Raw genomic sequence first — 14598 nt, 5'->3', positions numbered from 1 at the left:
TTCTACTACATGGTTGGTCCACAAGCAGAAATTTGCCAAGGCATGGACAAATCATGTGATGCATTTTGGAACAACAACAAGTAACAGGTACAAAAATTATGTTATGACTTGTTATATGTATTTCATTTCATAGATTATTACAATATTAATTCTTACATGTGCGTTGTTGGTTTGCAGGGCTGAAGGTGCACATGCCAGCTTGAAGTTGATGCTGCGGAACAGTAAGGGTGACCTGGCCACATCATGGAATGCGTCGCATAGTTTGACCACCAATCGCCACACTGAGATAGTAGCATCGTTTGAGCGCAGTATGAATAAAATTGATCACCTTTTCAAGACCCCTTTCTACACAAATATTAGGGGATTTGTGTCAATCAAATGCCTGAAACTCATTGATCCTGAACTGACAAGAATGCGAGCCTGCGGCGGCAGATGCGATTGCTTATTGAGAGAGACTCATGGACTACCTTGCGGTTGTCAACTTGCAGGTTACCGGTCAACCACTCTCCTCTCAACTACTTCCAATTATTTATATTTGTGATTCAATGTAACATGTCTGTGAACTTGCAGATTATGAGAGGATTCCGTACGAGGCCATTCATCCATTCTGGAAGAGCCTAAGTTGGGAGCATGTACCTGTTGCAGATACTGGCAGCTCAGATATTTGCGGACTAAACCATGGAGAGATGCACCCAGAAGTTGAGGCACTGACACGTTATTTCCATTCTTTGGATACTGGAGGGCAGAGTATGGTAAGGAGGAAGCTTCAAGCGATATATTGTCCTGAAAGGAGTACACTATGTACTCCTGAGCTTCGGATAAAGTCCAACCGCACTCCTAAGTTGAAAGAGAGCAAACAACCCAAGGATTGAGCAATAGGATCCTTGACTCGTGATCCTTCAGCGTTTGAACTTACAGACAAGAAGATTAAAGAGGAAAAGAAGTCTTCACAACCAGCAAAGAGGAAGAAGCGTGTGAAGAAGTCTGATACAAGCCATTTCATGTGTAACTTTCCAGCCTTTCTCCATCCATATATTGGCACAATTACAGATGTTGAGGATGATGGTAACTGTGGCTATAGATCCATTGCTGCATTAATGGGGCATTCCGCCGGTCAGGACGGTTGGCCTTGGGTTAGGGCTACATTGATACAAGAACTTGAGACCAATGTGGTAATGTATAATAGGATGTGGGGCACAGATGTTGTTTATGGCTTACATAATCGTCTCACTCTTCCTATTGGTGACCCGGCCACCCATGACAAATGGTTTCAACTACCAGAGATGGGATACCTTGTTGCCACAAAGTACCAATTGGTTCTCGTATCCTTATCCTCTATGGGTTGTAACACATACTTTCCACTGATAGGAGCCGGCCCACGAGATGAGCATTCTGTTATAGCTATTGGACATGTGATAAATCACTGGGTACAGGTATATTTTGACCAAATACACTAATATTTTAGTTGCCTACTAGCTTGTCGATTAATTTTTGTATGTGGAAGTTATCTAATTTTATGGTTATTCTCTAAAATGCAGCTCCAATTAACTCCTGGACATCCTATGCCGACTATTGCTCCCCAGTGGGAATGGCACAGTGATCTTGCCTCCAAATACTGGCGCAACCTATATGGTCCACGTTTAGGCATGTATGATGCACAATTCCAAGCTTGGCTTGGTGCTTTTAGTGGTCATGCGGACTATGTGGACATCACCACAGATTGAATGTTCTTGTATTGTGTAATATTAATTTGTAAACTCTCTGTAATTTGGTAGAATGTGGCCCTTATCACAGGTCCACGAGCTCGACCTCCACGAACACCCTGCGACCTCTGGGTCCACGAGCTCGACCTCCACGAACACCCTCTCCAGGATCACCCTCTCCACGAGCTCTGCCTCCACGAGCTCCGCCTCCACGGGGTCTGCCTCCACGAGCTCTGCCTCCACGAGCTCTGCCTCCACGAGCTCTGCCTCCCGCAGCTGCGGCTCCTCGAATAGCAGAAAAGGCAACTCCCTGGGTACCAACGAAGGAACTCCGTCGAAAGAGATCGAGCGCCCTCTCCGTGAGGATCCGGGGCTGTGTCCCTGGAGCAAGAGCACCTGGCACCTCCAGGGACTGCTCCAACAACTCCACACCCCTACGTATGGCAGACTGCATAAAAATAATATACAAAAATAATTTCATTAACAAAAATCACAATTGAATGAATAAAAATAATATACAAGTTTAGAATCCAAACTTACCACGGCACTAAGCTCCTCCCTCCTATCCTCAGGGATGATGAACACATGTGACACTCTGCTATACCACCTCATGTAACCCTCCACCGCCTCTCCCGGATATGTAGCAGGTATCCCCTGAGGGCGGAGGTGCGGCTCAAACTCAGCATAGGCAGCATCTGTGGTCTCAGCAAGGGACCCCGTCGTCTGGATCTCAGAGGGGTGTCGAGGGATGTCCTGTATGAAGCCAAACTGGCGCATAACCCGCTCTGGTAGATGTCGGCTCACAGACCGGCCGTAAGGTGTCCGGATGTAGCCGGAATAGAGGGCCCTGGGATCCCGCGGTCGAACATCTCGATGGTCCTCAAAAGGGGTCCATGTGATATCATCCACTGTAAGCTCATCGAGCATGACTCGTCTCTCATCGAGTCCGGAATGCGCGATCCGAGACGTGGACCACCGCTGCGCCCTAGGCTGGTCCTGTGTGTAGTCGGGGACCTCCGTCCTGATAATGACGCTGCTGGATATGTACTCATACGCCCATGACAGCACGAGGGAGGTGAACCCACCGATCTGCGCTGTCTTCCTGCGGGATGCACGACTCAGCTGTTCGTACAACGAAGCCAGCGCAATCGCACCCCACGCGTACTCCGACACGCGACCGAGGTCCTCAAGCGTCCCGATCCAGTAGACAGTAGTGTGGTAACCACCACTCTTGCTAGCAAAGAGGGTGGCACCAAGCTGGTTCACCAGCCAGATCCTAGCAGCATCCTCATAGCGTCCCCCTACAATGAAATGAATTAAGTTAACAGTTATTAATAATACTCTAAAAATAAATACAACTTAATAAAGTAATTATTAAGACATACCATCCATAGCAGACGTGTACATGGTCTTCAGAGTAATGAACCGAATGTTCTGGCCACCCGCCGCCTCAAACTCAGCCAGATAAGCAGCAACAGATCCTCCCAGGAGCTGGGCGCAGAGCGCTGCAACCTCGTCTCGCTCCCCTCTGCCCGGAGTGTAGAACCTCGACCCTGTGGGAAGATGGAGAAGAGCAGACACATCGTCCAGGGTGATAGTCATCTCCCCGAACGGCATGTGGAAGCTACTCGTCTCCTCATGCCATCTCTCAACAAGGGCCAGTACGACAGCTGGGTCTGTCTCCGGTAACCCGCACCAAGGCAGGTGATACAAACCCGTCTGCTGCAGCAGCTGTCGCACATGTGTGTGGGCCTCTGAATCGCCATCACAGGGGAGGTTCCATACCTTCCCCCAACAGTGGCCACCCTCAATGTCCGACGGTCCACGTACCGCGGGTCTGTGCGAAGAAGTGCCTGCCACGTCCAAGGAGCCTTGTGGTCAGGATAATGCGCAAGAAGCGACAGATCCTCAGGCCCCCCGGGAAACGGTGCCACCCTCTGGATGAGGTCGTCATCCGCACCGCCCTCTGGCACCACATCTGGCATAACATCAGCAGCATCAATCTCCTCCTGCAGAATAAGAGGCTCCTCCTCCTCACCACTAAGCTCAGAAGAAGAAGAAGACTCCTCGCCACTAGGCTCAGAAGAAGATGTCTCCTGACGAGGTAACTCAGCCATCGGAGACAACGGAGCAGGGTCCAGCTCAGCCGGAGCCCTAGTAGCAGACGGAGCGGGGGTAGCTGACGGAGCCCCGACCGGAGTAGCAGATGGAGCCGGGGTAGCTAACGGAGCCTCGACCGGAGTAGCAGATGGGGATGGAGACGGAGCTGAAGCCTCTACCGCCTGAGTGGCTGCAATATGGTCGCCGCGCCTGGTAGAAGCATGCAAGCGCTCGTGTCGATCCGCTGGATCCTCACTAGTAGAAGCATGTCGTGACCTCTTCCTCCCGCCCTTCATTCTCGCTATCTGTGCAAAACAAACAAATTTAACAATACTTGTCATAATAAGTAAAGCATTTTCACATATGAGCATATCATTTGAGTCATTTTTTAACTTAATCAGGAAATTTCCAATCAATCGTTTAGCAACTAACCATAGGAAAAGGAAAATATAGAGAATTAGTTGTTAGTTTGCATGTGAATGTGATTAAATTAAATTTCTAGCTGTGTTAAGGTCAAGCAACCATCATCACAAGCAAACAAAAACAATAAACAACTTTCCTAATTACAACACATGAAGCATATGATTTGAGCGCTTAATCTTTTCCAATAAACAATAAACAATAAACAACTTTCCTAATCACAACACATCAAATCTATCTTGATCTTTTCCAATTCTCAACAAATCAGCAAAGTAATCCTGGAAGCTAAATACATGCCATGGTTAAATATTGGAAATAAATTTTGGAAGTCTGCACTGTCATACTGTCATATCGGAAAATCATTTTCCATTACCATATCGGAAAATCATTTTCCATTATCATATCGGAAATTGATTTTCCGATATTACAGTAAACCCAGAAACAGACCCAAATGCACCCCACTCGTGCCCGTACTCGTTTCATGGAATTTCAGGCAACAAAACCTACCTCTAATCATCAATCAACTACCCTAGTGTTCAACCATTGACCTAATTCAAACTTCAAATGTGAAAATCATTGAAATCAAAACTTACCTTTTGAATGTAATGGAATGGGTCTTTGTGGGAGCTTTGATGATGATTAGAACCGACCTTGAGATGATTGAAGTGGTGGAACCGAGCTTTGAGAGAGGATGCGATTGAGGGAGGGAAATTTGGGTTTTGAAATAATGGGTTTCAAAACCCAAACTGTCGTGTTTATATGTTTTAAACACGATCGGTAAATGATTACCCGTTATAGAGTCGGGTAATCATTTACCGTTTTTAATCAACTGGTTTTCTGGTAATTTCGCCCCCCAAGGTGGGGCGTGGGCCTAATGGGTGGGGTGTTAAACCCAAATCCCATAGCAGAGCTGTTATGTACTGAGTGTGGGTCAAATTATTAATGCATATATATGCCACTGTTATGTTTATGTGTATGCTTTTAATTATTCTTGGGCTTCTTTAATTTGGTCAACATGTACAGTTTTAGCCATTAACTCAATATCCTAACTAGTTATTCAGTCTTAGTTTTTTAAGACCTGCCCAATTCTTTTAATTAATTTATATCCAAAAATATTTTGTTCACACTTCTTTTTGAGATAGAAAAATGAGAGATAGAGAAAATAATAATAATATATATATATAATATGTGATGTGTTAGGAAATCAAGAAAAAGATAGAAATAAAATTAGGTGGAATAAAGTGAAGATTTGAAGTTTTTGAATTGTGAATGAACCAATGTTAATTTATATCTAGAAGTTTAATATTAAAAGTGACATCACCCACTGTCCAAAAAAAAAGAAGTATTTTCAAGAAAATGTGAACTGGCATCACCCCACGACCACGAGCCACTCAAGAGCCAAGATTCACGGTATGAATTATTGAGGATCAAAGCGAAAAAAATTCTTGCTTGTAAATCTTGGCTTCCTAGTTTCATTTTGAAAAGAAGAAAATTTCAAATAACAAATAACAAATAATTCAAAGAAAGCCTTATATTGTGGATTGAATAATGGGTGACCCTAACGTGCACCACTTTTACACTACTTAATTTAACTTGCTATAACATGTCAACACATTTTTTTTAAAAAAAGTTTAATATATAACAAATTTTTAATAATATTATTTTCTAAAAAAAAGATTTTTTAACCTGTTATAACCGGTCAAAACAAGTGGTGCAAAATTGCACCACCCAAAAAGTGATGCATATTAGGGAGAATCTATGATTGTAATGTATTCACACCTCTTTTTTTCTACCATCTCAAGTATCTTCAATGCTACCCGTACCACCACATGTGTTTCAGCAACTCTCAAGCAATTTTATTCCAACAGTTCTTAGTTCTTAGTAATATTCATTTGGTCTCACTAACCACATTATTTATATTTTTTATTTTCATAAACCAATGAAACAAAACTCATAAAGTAATAAAGCAATTTGGATGAGAGAAAAATATATGTTTGTATGCTAAGAACTCATAAAGCAAAGTTGCTTATATAAGAACTAGTTCTTATTTTTAAGAACTAAGAACTTCACTCAAATGCTTAAGCACTTATTTCTTAGTTCTTAGCTTAAGAACTCACCTCTAAGAACTAGCATTGAAGATATTCTTATATGATTGTAATGTATTCACACTTCCTATCTGTACTCCTTTTCATTCGCTAGGTTTTTTCGAAAGGGTTTTCCTAATAAGGTTTTAATGAGACAGTAGTCTAGCTTCCAAGGAGGTTCTCCAAGTATAAATTTGAGCTGTGATTTTGTGTTGTATCTAGCTCTCCTTGTTTTCTTGTTCTTCTTCTCTTTGTATTGAGTTGAAGTAGGGAAAATCTAATATGCACAAAAAACACTTTGTGCAACCTTGTACAAGGCCTTCCTGACCTACTATAGAAGGTTTCTATTTTTTTTTTTCATTTTCTAATTAATAAAATTAATTGTATTTTTTATTTTTCTCATATTCTCATTAATAAAATTAGTTGTTTTTTTTTACTTTTCTCTTCCAGACTCTTTCTTCTTCCTCAAAAAACCCTAACTCCTCTACCCAATCCAGCGCCGCCGTCACGCCGCCAGCTCCTCTCTTCCCAATCCACACCACAGTTGTAAGCCCTGTAACCTCCAAGCTGACGTCATGGCCACGCTGTGGTGAAGCCACGAGCTCCAATTCCGTCAAGCCCGAAAACCCACACTTCACTACAAAGCCCCACCACCGAAGGCTGGAACCACCCCGTCCAAAGCCAGTATGCAGGCATGTTGTAACGCCCCAATTTCTCAACTGAGGAATCACATTAGTAACCTAACAAAGTCTAAGGACTATTCTGCAATCCTAAGAAAACACAATATTTTTTTTTCCTTTTCGAAACAACTGAACATAAATGAATACGTAACATAGACTTTATTCAACAACCCGTTCCCGACATATAATAATAGTGTCATACAATATCGTAAGCAGGTTTCCAAAATAAGTACGCTCACTGGAACAGTGGCGAAGATAAGGTTTAAACAACAGAGTTTTCAGGTGGGGAAAGAAACTCAGACATAGTCCACCAAAAGGAAGAAGCAACTGCTTCATCCACCTTTACTCAACCGCCCACGGTCACGATCTCCAACTCGAACAGCTAAGCATCAGCGGAAGGCTCTCCATCGCCTAATAGCGTTAACTCCCTGCAATTACCATGTATGAAAGAGAAAATCATGCTATTCAAATTTAATTACCTATCATGGTAAATAAACTAGCAACATAACTAAACCCATATATCAACAATTTAACATATAACATCAAATCAGATATCAAAGACCTCAACAATATAACATCAATTCAAATATCGACAACCTCAACAATACAACATCAAATCAGATATCAACAATCCTCAACAATACCAATCAAACAATAACGTCTCGCAAGACGGGACAGTCCTGTGAAAATATCCACTTCACTGTCACTAAGTAACGCCTCGAAGGACGGGATAGTCATGTGAAAATATCAACTCCACTACCACTTGATAACATCTCGCAAGACGGGACGATCACGTGGGACAATCACCACCACACCGCCACTTAACGCCACTATGGACGGGACAATCACGTGGGACAATCACCACCACATTGCCACTTTAGGACATCTCGAAAGATGGGATAGTCATGTGAAAATATCCACTCCACTACCACTTGATAACGCCCCGAAAGACGGGACAGTCATGTGAAAATATCCACTCCACTGCCACTTTAAGCAAACCAAACATCTCATCCAACTCAGTAGTCACTCAAACAACAATCTCAAATTCAATAATCAAAACAGGATAACCACATGTTATTCATATTATCAACCAACATAAATCAATTCAATCACATACCAACTCAGTTCAATGACAGAAACCAGTAAACGGCCGAAGCCTCTCAGAAAACGGAGACACACGTCTCAATAAGTTTACTCGGCCGAAGCCTTCAGAAAACATTTGGCACAAGCCTCAGAAACAGTCAACATAAGCAAGCATACAACATTGCAAGCATAATAATCATAATCCAATGCCAATCAATATAAACATCTTCATCTCAAACGCATGCAGTTCAATAAAAGCAGGCAGGACTCAAAGACGCGCTAAAACTGAGTTACCCTTACCTTCGTGAGTAGAAGTTGGGCATGGAAGTTGTGAACCTAGAACAAGGAAACACAATCATCAACACAAGCCCTACTAGAAGTAACACTATCTAATAACGCTAATCGAAACCGGAAAGAAAGTTTTTAAAGCTTCAGAGTTCCTCTTAAGGCACGAATTGACAACAGAACTTCGTTAGCTAAAACGAGCATAACTCGAGCTACAGAACTCGGAATGACACGAAACCAGCGCCAAGATTTCAACAATCGAAAGAGCTACGCATAGGTTCAGGTCATAGAGACCCAAAAATTATTTTTGGACACGGTACCCTAAGCAATAGGTTTCGGCCACTATGTAAAATAGGGTTTCCGAACTTTTTCTTCGATCTAAATCGATTCCTAGGTATTCTTAGGCGATATCTAGGCCAGGGAAACTCTCAGAAAAATTATCGAATCGAAAATTGTCGCAGGGGTATTTTGGTCAATATTTTTAGCTCGGAAACTCAAAATCAGAATTTCGAAAAACAAATTAGATGGAGTCGATACCAACGACGATTATGACGACTAATCCTACTAACGCTAAGCTCAGTCGAGAGTTTTTGATTCAAAAAGCGGAACCTTTGTCAGAAATGGGTATTTTGAGCAGAATCGAAACTCGGCGGCCTTTCGGCGACATTCGGCAAAATGTAATCCGCTAAACATGCTCAGGGGCACGTAGGGAATAAGTTTAGACACTAAAATCAAGTTATTTGGACAGTTTTACCAAAAAGCTCAAAACTTGGAGCACAGAAAGACATAACAAAAAGCGACGGAAGTTAAGATCAGAAGAAAGAAATAACATCAGTACCTTGAGGCCTACGCGTAGCAACGAACAGAGCAACGATCAGGCAAGAACCGGAAAAAAACTCTTCCTCCTTTCTCCCTCAAGCTCACCCACGGCCAACAAAGAAAATGAAAAGGATGGTGTGATTTTTTTTGAGTTTTTGAAGTCCTATTTATAGGAAATTGAAAACGTGAGAAAATGATTATTTCGCGATTCCGATTTTTCCTACTGATTCCAACGTATTTTAGACACGATATTCTTCCCGCTGAATCTTCTAATTCTTCAAAGAAATATCAGTATGATTTTTGGTTTTCGAGACTTGTTTTTTAATGTTTACCGGCTTAAAATGCACTTTATGCACTTTATGATTTTGACCTCGGATGCAGAAACTTCCTTCTGAAGAAAGATTTGGAACGTCGATTAGAGTGGGCATACGCGTGTGGAATCTTCATCTGAAGCTCCGAATAGAAAAAGTCTTCCTCGACCGTTCATTTTAGGGTTCTTGAACTATCAGGGTTTTAGTTTCGGCAAACTTCCGATGATTGGAATCGGACGTTCGTAGATCCTAGGGTTTCACCTTGAAACGCTTGTTATATAAGGATTAAGAGAAGTTCTAACATTTCTCTGAAGATTTTTGGAATTTATTCCTATAGTGTTCCAAGGGTGGAAGATTTTTTGGAATTAATTCCTATAGTGTTCCAAGGGTGGAAGATCTTTGGAATTAATCTTTTCCTAAGGTTCTTGTCCTAGGTTTAAGCGAATACTGCTTGCGTCATAAGTTCCGTCGATTCGAATCTTGTCCTTAACCTTCTCGTGAAATATCTTCTCCATACATTTATTCCATTTAATAAATGTTTATCCAGCTTCCTTACTTCACGTTACATCGAAATTATTCGTGAATAAGAAATTTCACTAATTTATTCTAAGCTTAAAAACTTGGGTCTTACACATGTCGTTGTAGCAGCCTTCTCCCTCAATCGTTCCTTATCTCTGGCTCAATCCAAATCTTGGGCGACCCAGATATGGGTTCAGAAAGGTAAGTAGATTATGTATGCTTGTGACATGAGCCTATGGTTTCAATCTGATGCATTTACAGTTTCAATCTGATTGTTTCCCTGTGGTTGTGTCATGTTCGAGAAGTCATCCATAGATCCAGATCTAAAATCCCTAATTTTCTCTCCTCTTCATTCTACTGGATCTGAAATATGAATGGTGGGATGGTGCTGGGCCAAGCTCCTTGCTGATAAAAATGGCAGATGGTTTATCTCTTTCGATTTTGGCCTTCTTGATGTTAGGATTTTGGAATTTGGGTGGTTGATTACAGATGTTGTAGCACACGTGATCCTTCTCTAGATTTCTACCTTGCACGCTTGATAAAGGTTTTTTCCTCGTTGTTTGTACTGCTTTTGGCTTAAACCTTTAAGATTCAATCATAGTAAAGTAGATGCGGGTTTATCGTCCTCAGAGATTGTGTGAACATCAGTTCCACCAGTTAAATATTGATCTGAGCGGATAAAAAGATGTTTGATAAATTGTTTTTGAATATAAAAGAAAACGGTAAAAGAAGATTTACTGAGGTAACAAAGAAGAAAACATATTTAGAATGTATTTTCACCTAATCCTCTAATTGCTTTCAACTCAAACAATTTTGTAATGGTTCATTTCATTTATGATGTCGAGAGCTATCCACCTAACTATCCCTAGCCTAGGTGAATTTATCAATTAAAATTCCTAGACGTAATCCCTTACCATCTAGAAAACCCAAAAGGAATAATATAGCTCAAGTTCTCTCTCAAAGACATTTCCAATGGCCAATTCATCCTAAGACAAGGTACCCTAGGCTTGTAAGTCTCTGTTGTCACTCCGGAAACTCCTGTTAGAACTTAGAACTCCACCTGTCACGTAGAAATTCACTATTGTTCCTACCCAAGATATTCTCACCCTAAGACAATTGATACACTAAAAAGTTTATCTTTTGGACCGGACCCACACCAATCTCTCGATCTAATGCTAGTCCCCTGAAATCTTACATGGATCAATCGATACTTGAAGCACAGAAAGTGAAAACCTAAGACATAGGTGTCTACTCTCATTGAACTAAGCATACACAAACTCAAAATAATCTCCTGATCTATCTATGAATTAGTGAAGCTCTTTTGATTATCAATTGATTGGTTAGAAGCATGAAGTGCAAAGAGAAACACAATACATGAAAGATTATAATTTACATTGATGAAAGAGCTTACAACAATCAAAGCACCAAGTTATAACATCATAAATACAAAAATAGAAACAAAAACTACAAGGGAAAGGGAAGAAAGAACCGAAACCCAAGAGAAGACGACGTAACCACGACCATGGAAGCTTTCCCAAGCTTTCCATGGCTTCCGGGAGGTTGTCACCGTCCTCCCATGGCTGCCATCACCATCTTGAAGCTCCAATCCATCCAATCCTAGCCCAAGGGCCCCTCCTCCATGAAGCTCAGCTCCCTTGCTCTGTTATGGTGCCAAAATTGGGAGAAAATCGAAGAGAATGGGAGAGATGCTTCAAAAATCTGATTTCTGGCCTTTTATACGTGTTTGAGGCGGCCACAGGCGCTCAGCGCCCTTCAGAGGCCGCTCAGCGCCCCTGTTTCTTCAAGTTGAAGAGTTCCCACCGTCATGGGCGCTCAGCGCCATATTTTGGGCGTTCAACGCTCTGCTTTCTTCAGGACAAAGATTCCTCAGCTTCTTAGGGTGCTCAGTATCTCCAAGTTGGTGCTCAGCACCTAGCCTCTCTAAAATTGCACATTTTTACTTTAAACTTGGATTCTTCATGAATTTCTTTCCTACATCAAAATCCAAGTTAAACACAGGAAATATATAATGTGTACACAATTTATAAGTTAAAATTATGTATTTACTAAACTAATTCTTTGGGGGATAAAATGATGAATAAAGTAAGCATATAGGTCAAATAAGTGCTTAAAAAGATATCAAGATATACGTAAAATGAGCACTTATCAACGCTCCTAGTTCCGGTAGCACAGGTGGCTGGTGAACAGTGGCTCTCCAGATCTGGTGATGGTGGTGGTGGCAGATGGGGCGGGGTGCATGGTGGCTGACGGGAGGGGTTGTGGTGGAGAGAAGGTGAAGAAAGAGAGGTGGTGGAAAATATTATTTTTGATTTTCAGAAAATAAAAGAAAATTAATATTTTTCATTTTAAAAAACAAAAACAGCTACATATTTAGCTCACCCTTGTGCAACGTTACACAAAGAAATTTTTTCCCATATTTGATGCCTCCGTTGAAGTACACTTTGTACTTCATTTCAATATATTATTTAGTTTATAAAAAAATCAGTTAATTTTCTCTCTTCTTCTTTTCCTATCTATCTTTTTTTTCATCACATCATTAATTATATCTCTCACTTCCCTCTCTTTTATTATTTTCTCTTTCTAAAGGTGGAGAGCTGTGGGTGTGGAAAAAAAAATTGTTCCTATTTACCCTTAATTTATTAATGGCAGGAGAATTGAAAAAATGAAAATGCATAATTAATAGGAGAGATAAGAGGTATTAGGAAGTTAAATTGAAAATGCATAATTAATAGGAGAGGTAAGAGGTAATAGGAGTAGTAATTTTTTTAGTGCTTCGGAAAACTGTTAAATAGTAATTTTAATAAAACTAGAACATTATATTCCTTAATACACATGCTTTCGAAAGAAAAAAAAAATCCTTAATACATGTGCCACAACCTTAAAATAACAGATTTACGGAAGAGAGGAAGTAGTTAATTTAGACCCTCAAAATAACACTCCCGAGCTTTTCTAAAAAATTTCATTGATGAAGTTGTTCTAATGGACAACCAACTTTTTAAAGTTTTTTTCTTTTTGAACCGAATCAACTTTTTAAAGTTGCCACCAATAAAGTAATCACAATTTAATTTCAGTTCTACATAAGGGAATCCAATTCCAATAACAATACACCCTCTGATCACTATTATAAGTAAAAGTTAGTTTTTTAGATTCGTTCAATAAATGATGTATGTGGTCATTAAAATGGTCACATACATCATTTATTGAATAAATCTACAAAGCTAATTTTTGCTTATAATAGTGAGCGGAGGTGTAACCCAACACTTTGCTAACTTTTGACCATTCATTACCAAGTTGGGTGACTTTGGTCTTTTCAGCGTTCATGATTGGAATCCAATGACACTCGCAGCTTCCTTGAAGTTTCATTGGATAAAATCTGCATTTAACTAGCTATTTGCAGACTTTTGCTAGACCAGCCACTGATCTTCTTCCCTTCTCAGCTTGAGTTAATTAGTTTTCATTCATTATGGCAAAGTACGATGGAGAAGAGTTGCACATTTTCAACTATGACGTTTTCATCAGTTTCAGGGGTGAAGATACAAGGCACACCTTTGTAAAAATTCTTCACAAAGAGCTCAAACGAAAGGGGATCAGAACTTTCGTTGATGATGAGATGCTTAAGGCTGGGAACGTTATTTCACCTGCTCTTTCCAAAGCCATTGAAGAATCCATGGTTTTAATTATAGTGCTTTCTAAGAACTATGCATCTTCTACTTGGTGTCTTGACGAGCTCGTCAAGATTTTAGAGTGTTCAAGGAGGGGTAATCAACAACTTGTTTACCCAATTTTTTACCATGTAGAGCCCTCCCATGTACGCCATCAAAAGGGGAAATACGGTGAAGCAATGGCAGCACATGAGAAAAAATATGGCATAAACTCTGACAGAATTCGAACATGGAGGTCAACTTTTGTTCCTGTATGGAACCACAGACTAAAGGCTAACCAGTTTAGAGAGCAAACGAAAGTAACAAAGTGAATAAAAATGCGTGAAATGATAGGTCTCCACCGCTTGGGCGGTCCTCTTTTATTTATAGCTTGGGTTTTGGTCCGGCTGGACCATGGGTTGCCCGACCCATTAGTTACATGATATTGATTAGCCCATTCGGTCCGCCCATATCAGTCCACAGGCCCACAAGACACTGATGTTTTAGAACTAAAACGAAAGTGTCTTATTGAGGCTTACAACTTCTGGTACGCCCGTGTACAATGTGAACCAATTTGTGAGCACGCAGGCTTCAATGAAATAAGGCTAATCAACAAAGTAAAAATATACTAGGCTAATCATTATAAAATAATTCTTTCTGCGTGACACGTGATGTCTAAGTGACGCTTTGCCCATCACCTCAATCACTATGCACCATATCAATCACCTTCCGGATTTTTGTACCTGCAATAATCATCACAAATATACTACAGATATCTTGGAACTTGTAATGTAAAAAACCTACCTAAGCTATGCTATTCGCATTAATTGAAATGTGCATTTAAAATCCACTCATGGGATAACTTTTCTCTGAAACGACTCTTCTACTTCGAAACGACGTTTACCTGCCAACTGACACCCCTCTCTGCTCAA

At 40.7% G+C, this 14598-nt stretch overlaps 4 protein-coding genes across 5 annotated transcripts; 2 read left to right on the top strand and 2 right to left on the bottom strand.

The window, feature by feature from the left end:
• Positions 1–408: 408 nt before the first annotated feature.
• Positions 409–872, top strand: LOC130710392 (uncharacterized). The gene is made up of 2 exons (XM_057559679.1): positions 409–488; positions 571–872. Exons 1-2 carry the CDS (start codon positions 413–415, stop codon positions 870–872), a joined length of 378 nt encoding a protein of 125 aa, XP_057415662.1. The 5' UTR covers positions 409–412.
• A 916-nt stretch (positions 873–1788) lies between these two features.
• Positions 1789–2880, bottom strand: LOC130710319 (uncharacterized). The gene is made up of 2 exons (XM_057559570.1): positions 2244–2880; positions 1789–2151 (listed from the first exon to the last, which is right to left on the bottom strand). Exons 1-2 carry the CDS (start codon positions 2628–2630, stop codon positions 1789–1791), a joined length of 750 nt encoding a protein of 249 aa, XP_057415553.1. The 5' UTR covers positions 2631–2880.
• A 62-nt stretch (positions 2881–2942) lies between these two features.
• Positions 2943–5079, bottom strand: LOC130731542 (uncharacterized). Of its 2 annotated transcripts, XM_057583842.1 has the most exons (3): positions 4817–5079; positions 3089–4108; positions 2943–3004 (listed from the first exon to the last, which is right to left on the bottom strand). In XM_057583842.1, exon 2 carries the CDS (start codon positions 4097–4099, stop codon positions 3302–3304), a length of 798 nt encoding a protein of 265 aa, XP_057439825.1. In that variant the 5' UTR covers positions 4100–4108; positions 4817–5079; the 3' UTR covers positions 2943–3004; positions 3089–3301. The 2 variants fall into 2 exon arrangements, with proteins under 2 accessions (XP_057439825.1, XP_057439824.1); XM_057583841.1 differs by lacking the exon at positions 4817–5079 and having other exon boundaries at positions 3089–4697.
• An 8276-nt stretch (positions 5080–13355) lies between these two features.
• On the top strand, positions 13356–14136 carry LOC130733252 (toll/interleukin-1 receptor-like protein). The gene has a single exon (XM_057585382.1). It carries the CDS (start codon positions 13489–13491, stop codon positions 13996–13998), a length of 510 nt encoding a protein of 169 aa, XP_057441365.1. The 5' UTR covers positions 13356–13488; the 3' UTR covers positions 13999–14136.
• The last annotated feature ends 462 nt before the right edge of the window (positions 14137–14598 follow it).

Source organism: Lotus japonicus, chromosome 1, assembly GCF_012489685.1.
Source record: "Lotus japonicus ecotype B-129 chromosome 1, LjGifu_v1.2".
Taxonomy (NCBI): domain Eukaryota; kingdom Viridiplantae; phylum Streptophyta; class Magnoliopsida; order Fabales; family Fabaceae; genus Lotus; species Lotus japonicus.
This window is presented reverse-complemented; position numbering and strand designations above follow the sequence as displayed.

Bases quoted from the DNA above. Each gene is read 5' to 3' on its own strand.
- LOC130733252 (XM_057585382.1), top strand. From the start codon at position 13,489: ATGGCAAAGTACGATGGAGAAGAGTTGCACATTTTCAACTATGACGTT.
- LOC130710392 (XM_057559679.1), top strand. From the start codon at position 413: ATGCGAGCCTGCGGCGGCAGATGCGATTGCTTATTGAGAGAGACTCAT. The intron at 489-570 runs GTTACCGGTCAA...GTGAACTTGCAG, and splicing joins TTGCGGTTGTCAACTTGCAG to ATTATGAGAGGATTCCGTAC.
- LOC130710319 (XM_057559570.1), bottom strand. From the start codon at position 2,630: ATGCTCGATGAGCTTACAGTGGATGATATCACATGGACCCCTTTTGAG. The intron at 2,152-2,243 runs GTAAGTTTGGAT...ATTTTTATGCAG, and splicing joins GGGAGGAGCTTAGTGCCGTG to TCTGCCATACGTAGGGGTGT.
- LOC130731542 (XM_057583841.1), bottom strand. From the start codon at position 4,174: ATGCTCATATGTGAAAATGCTTTACTTATTATGACAAGTATTGTTAAA.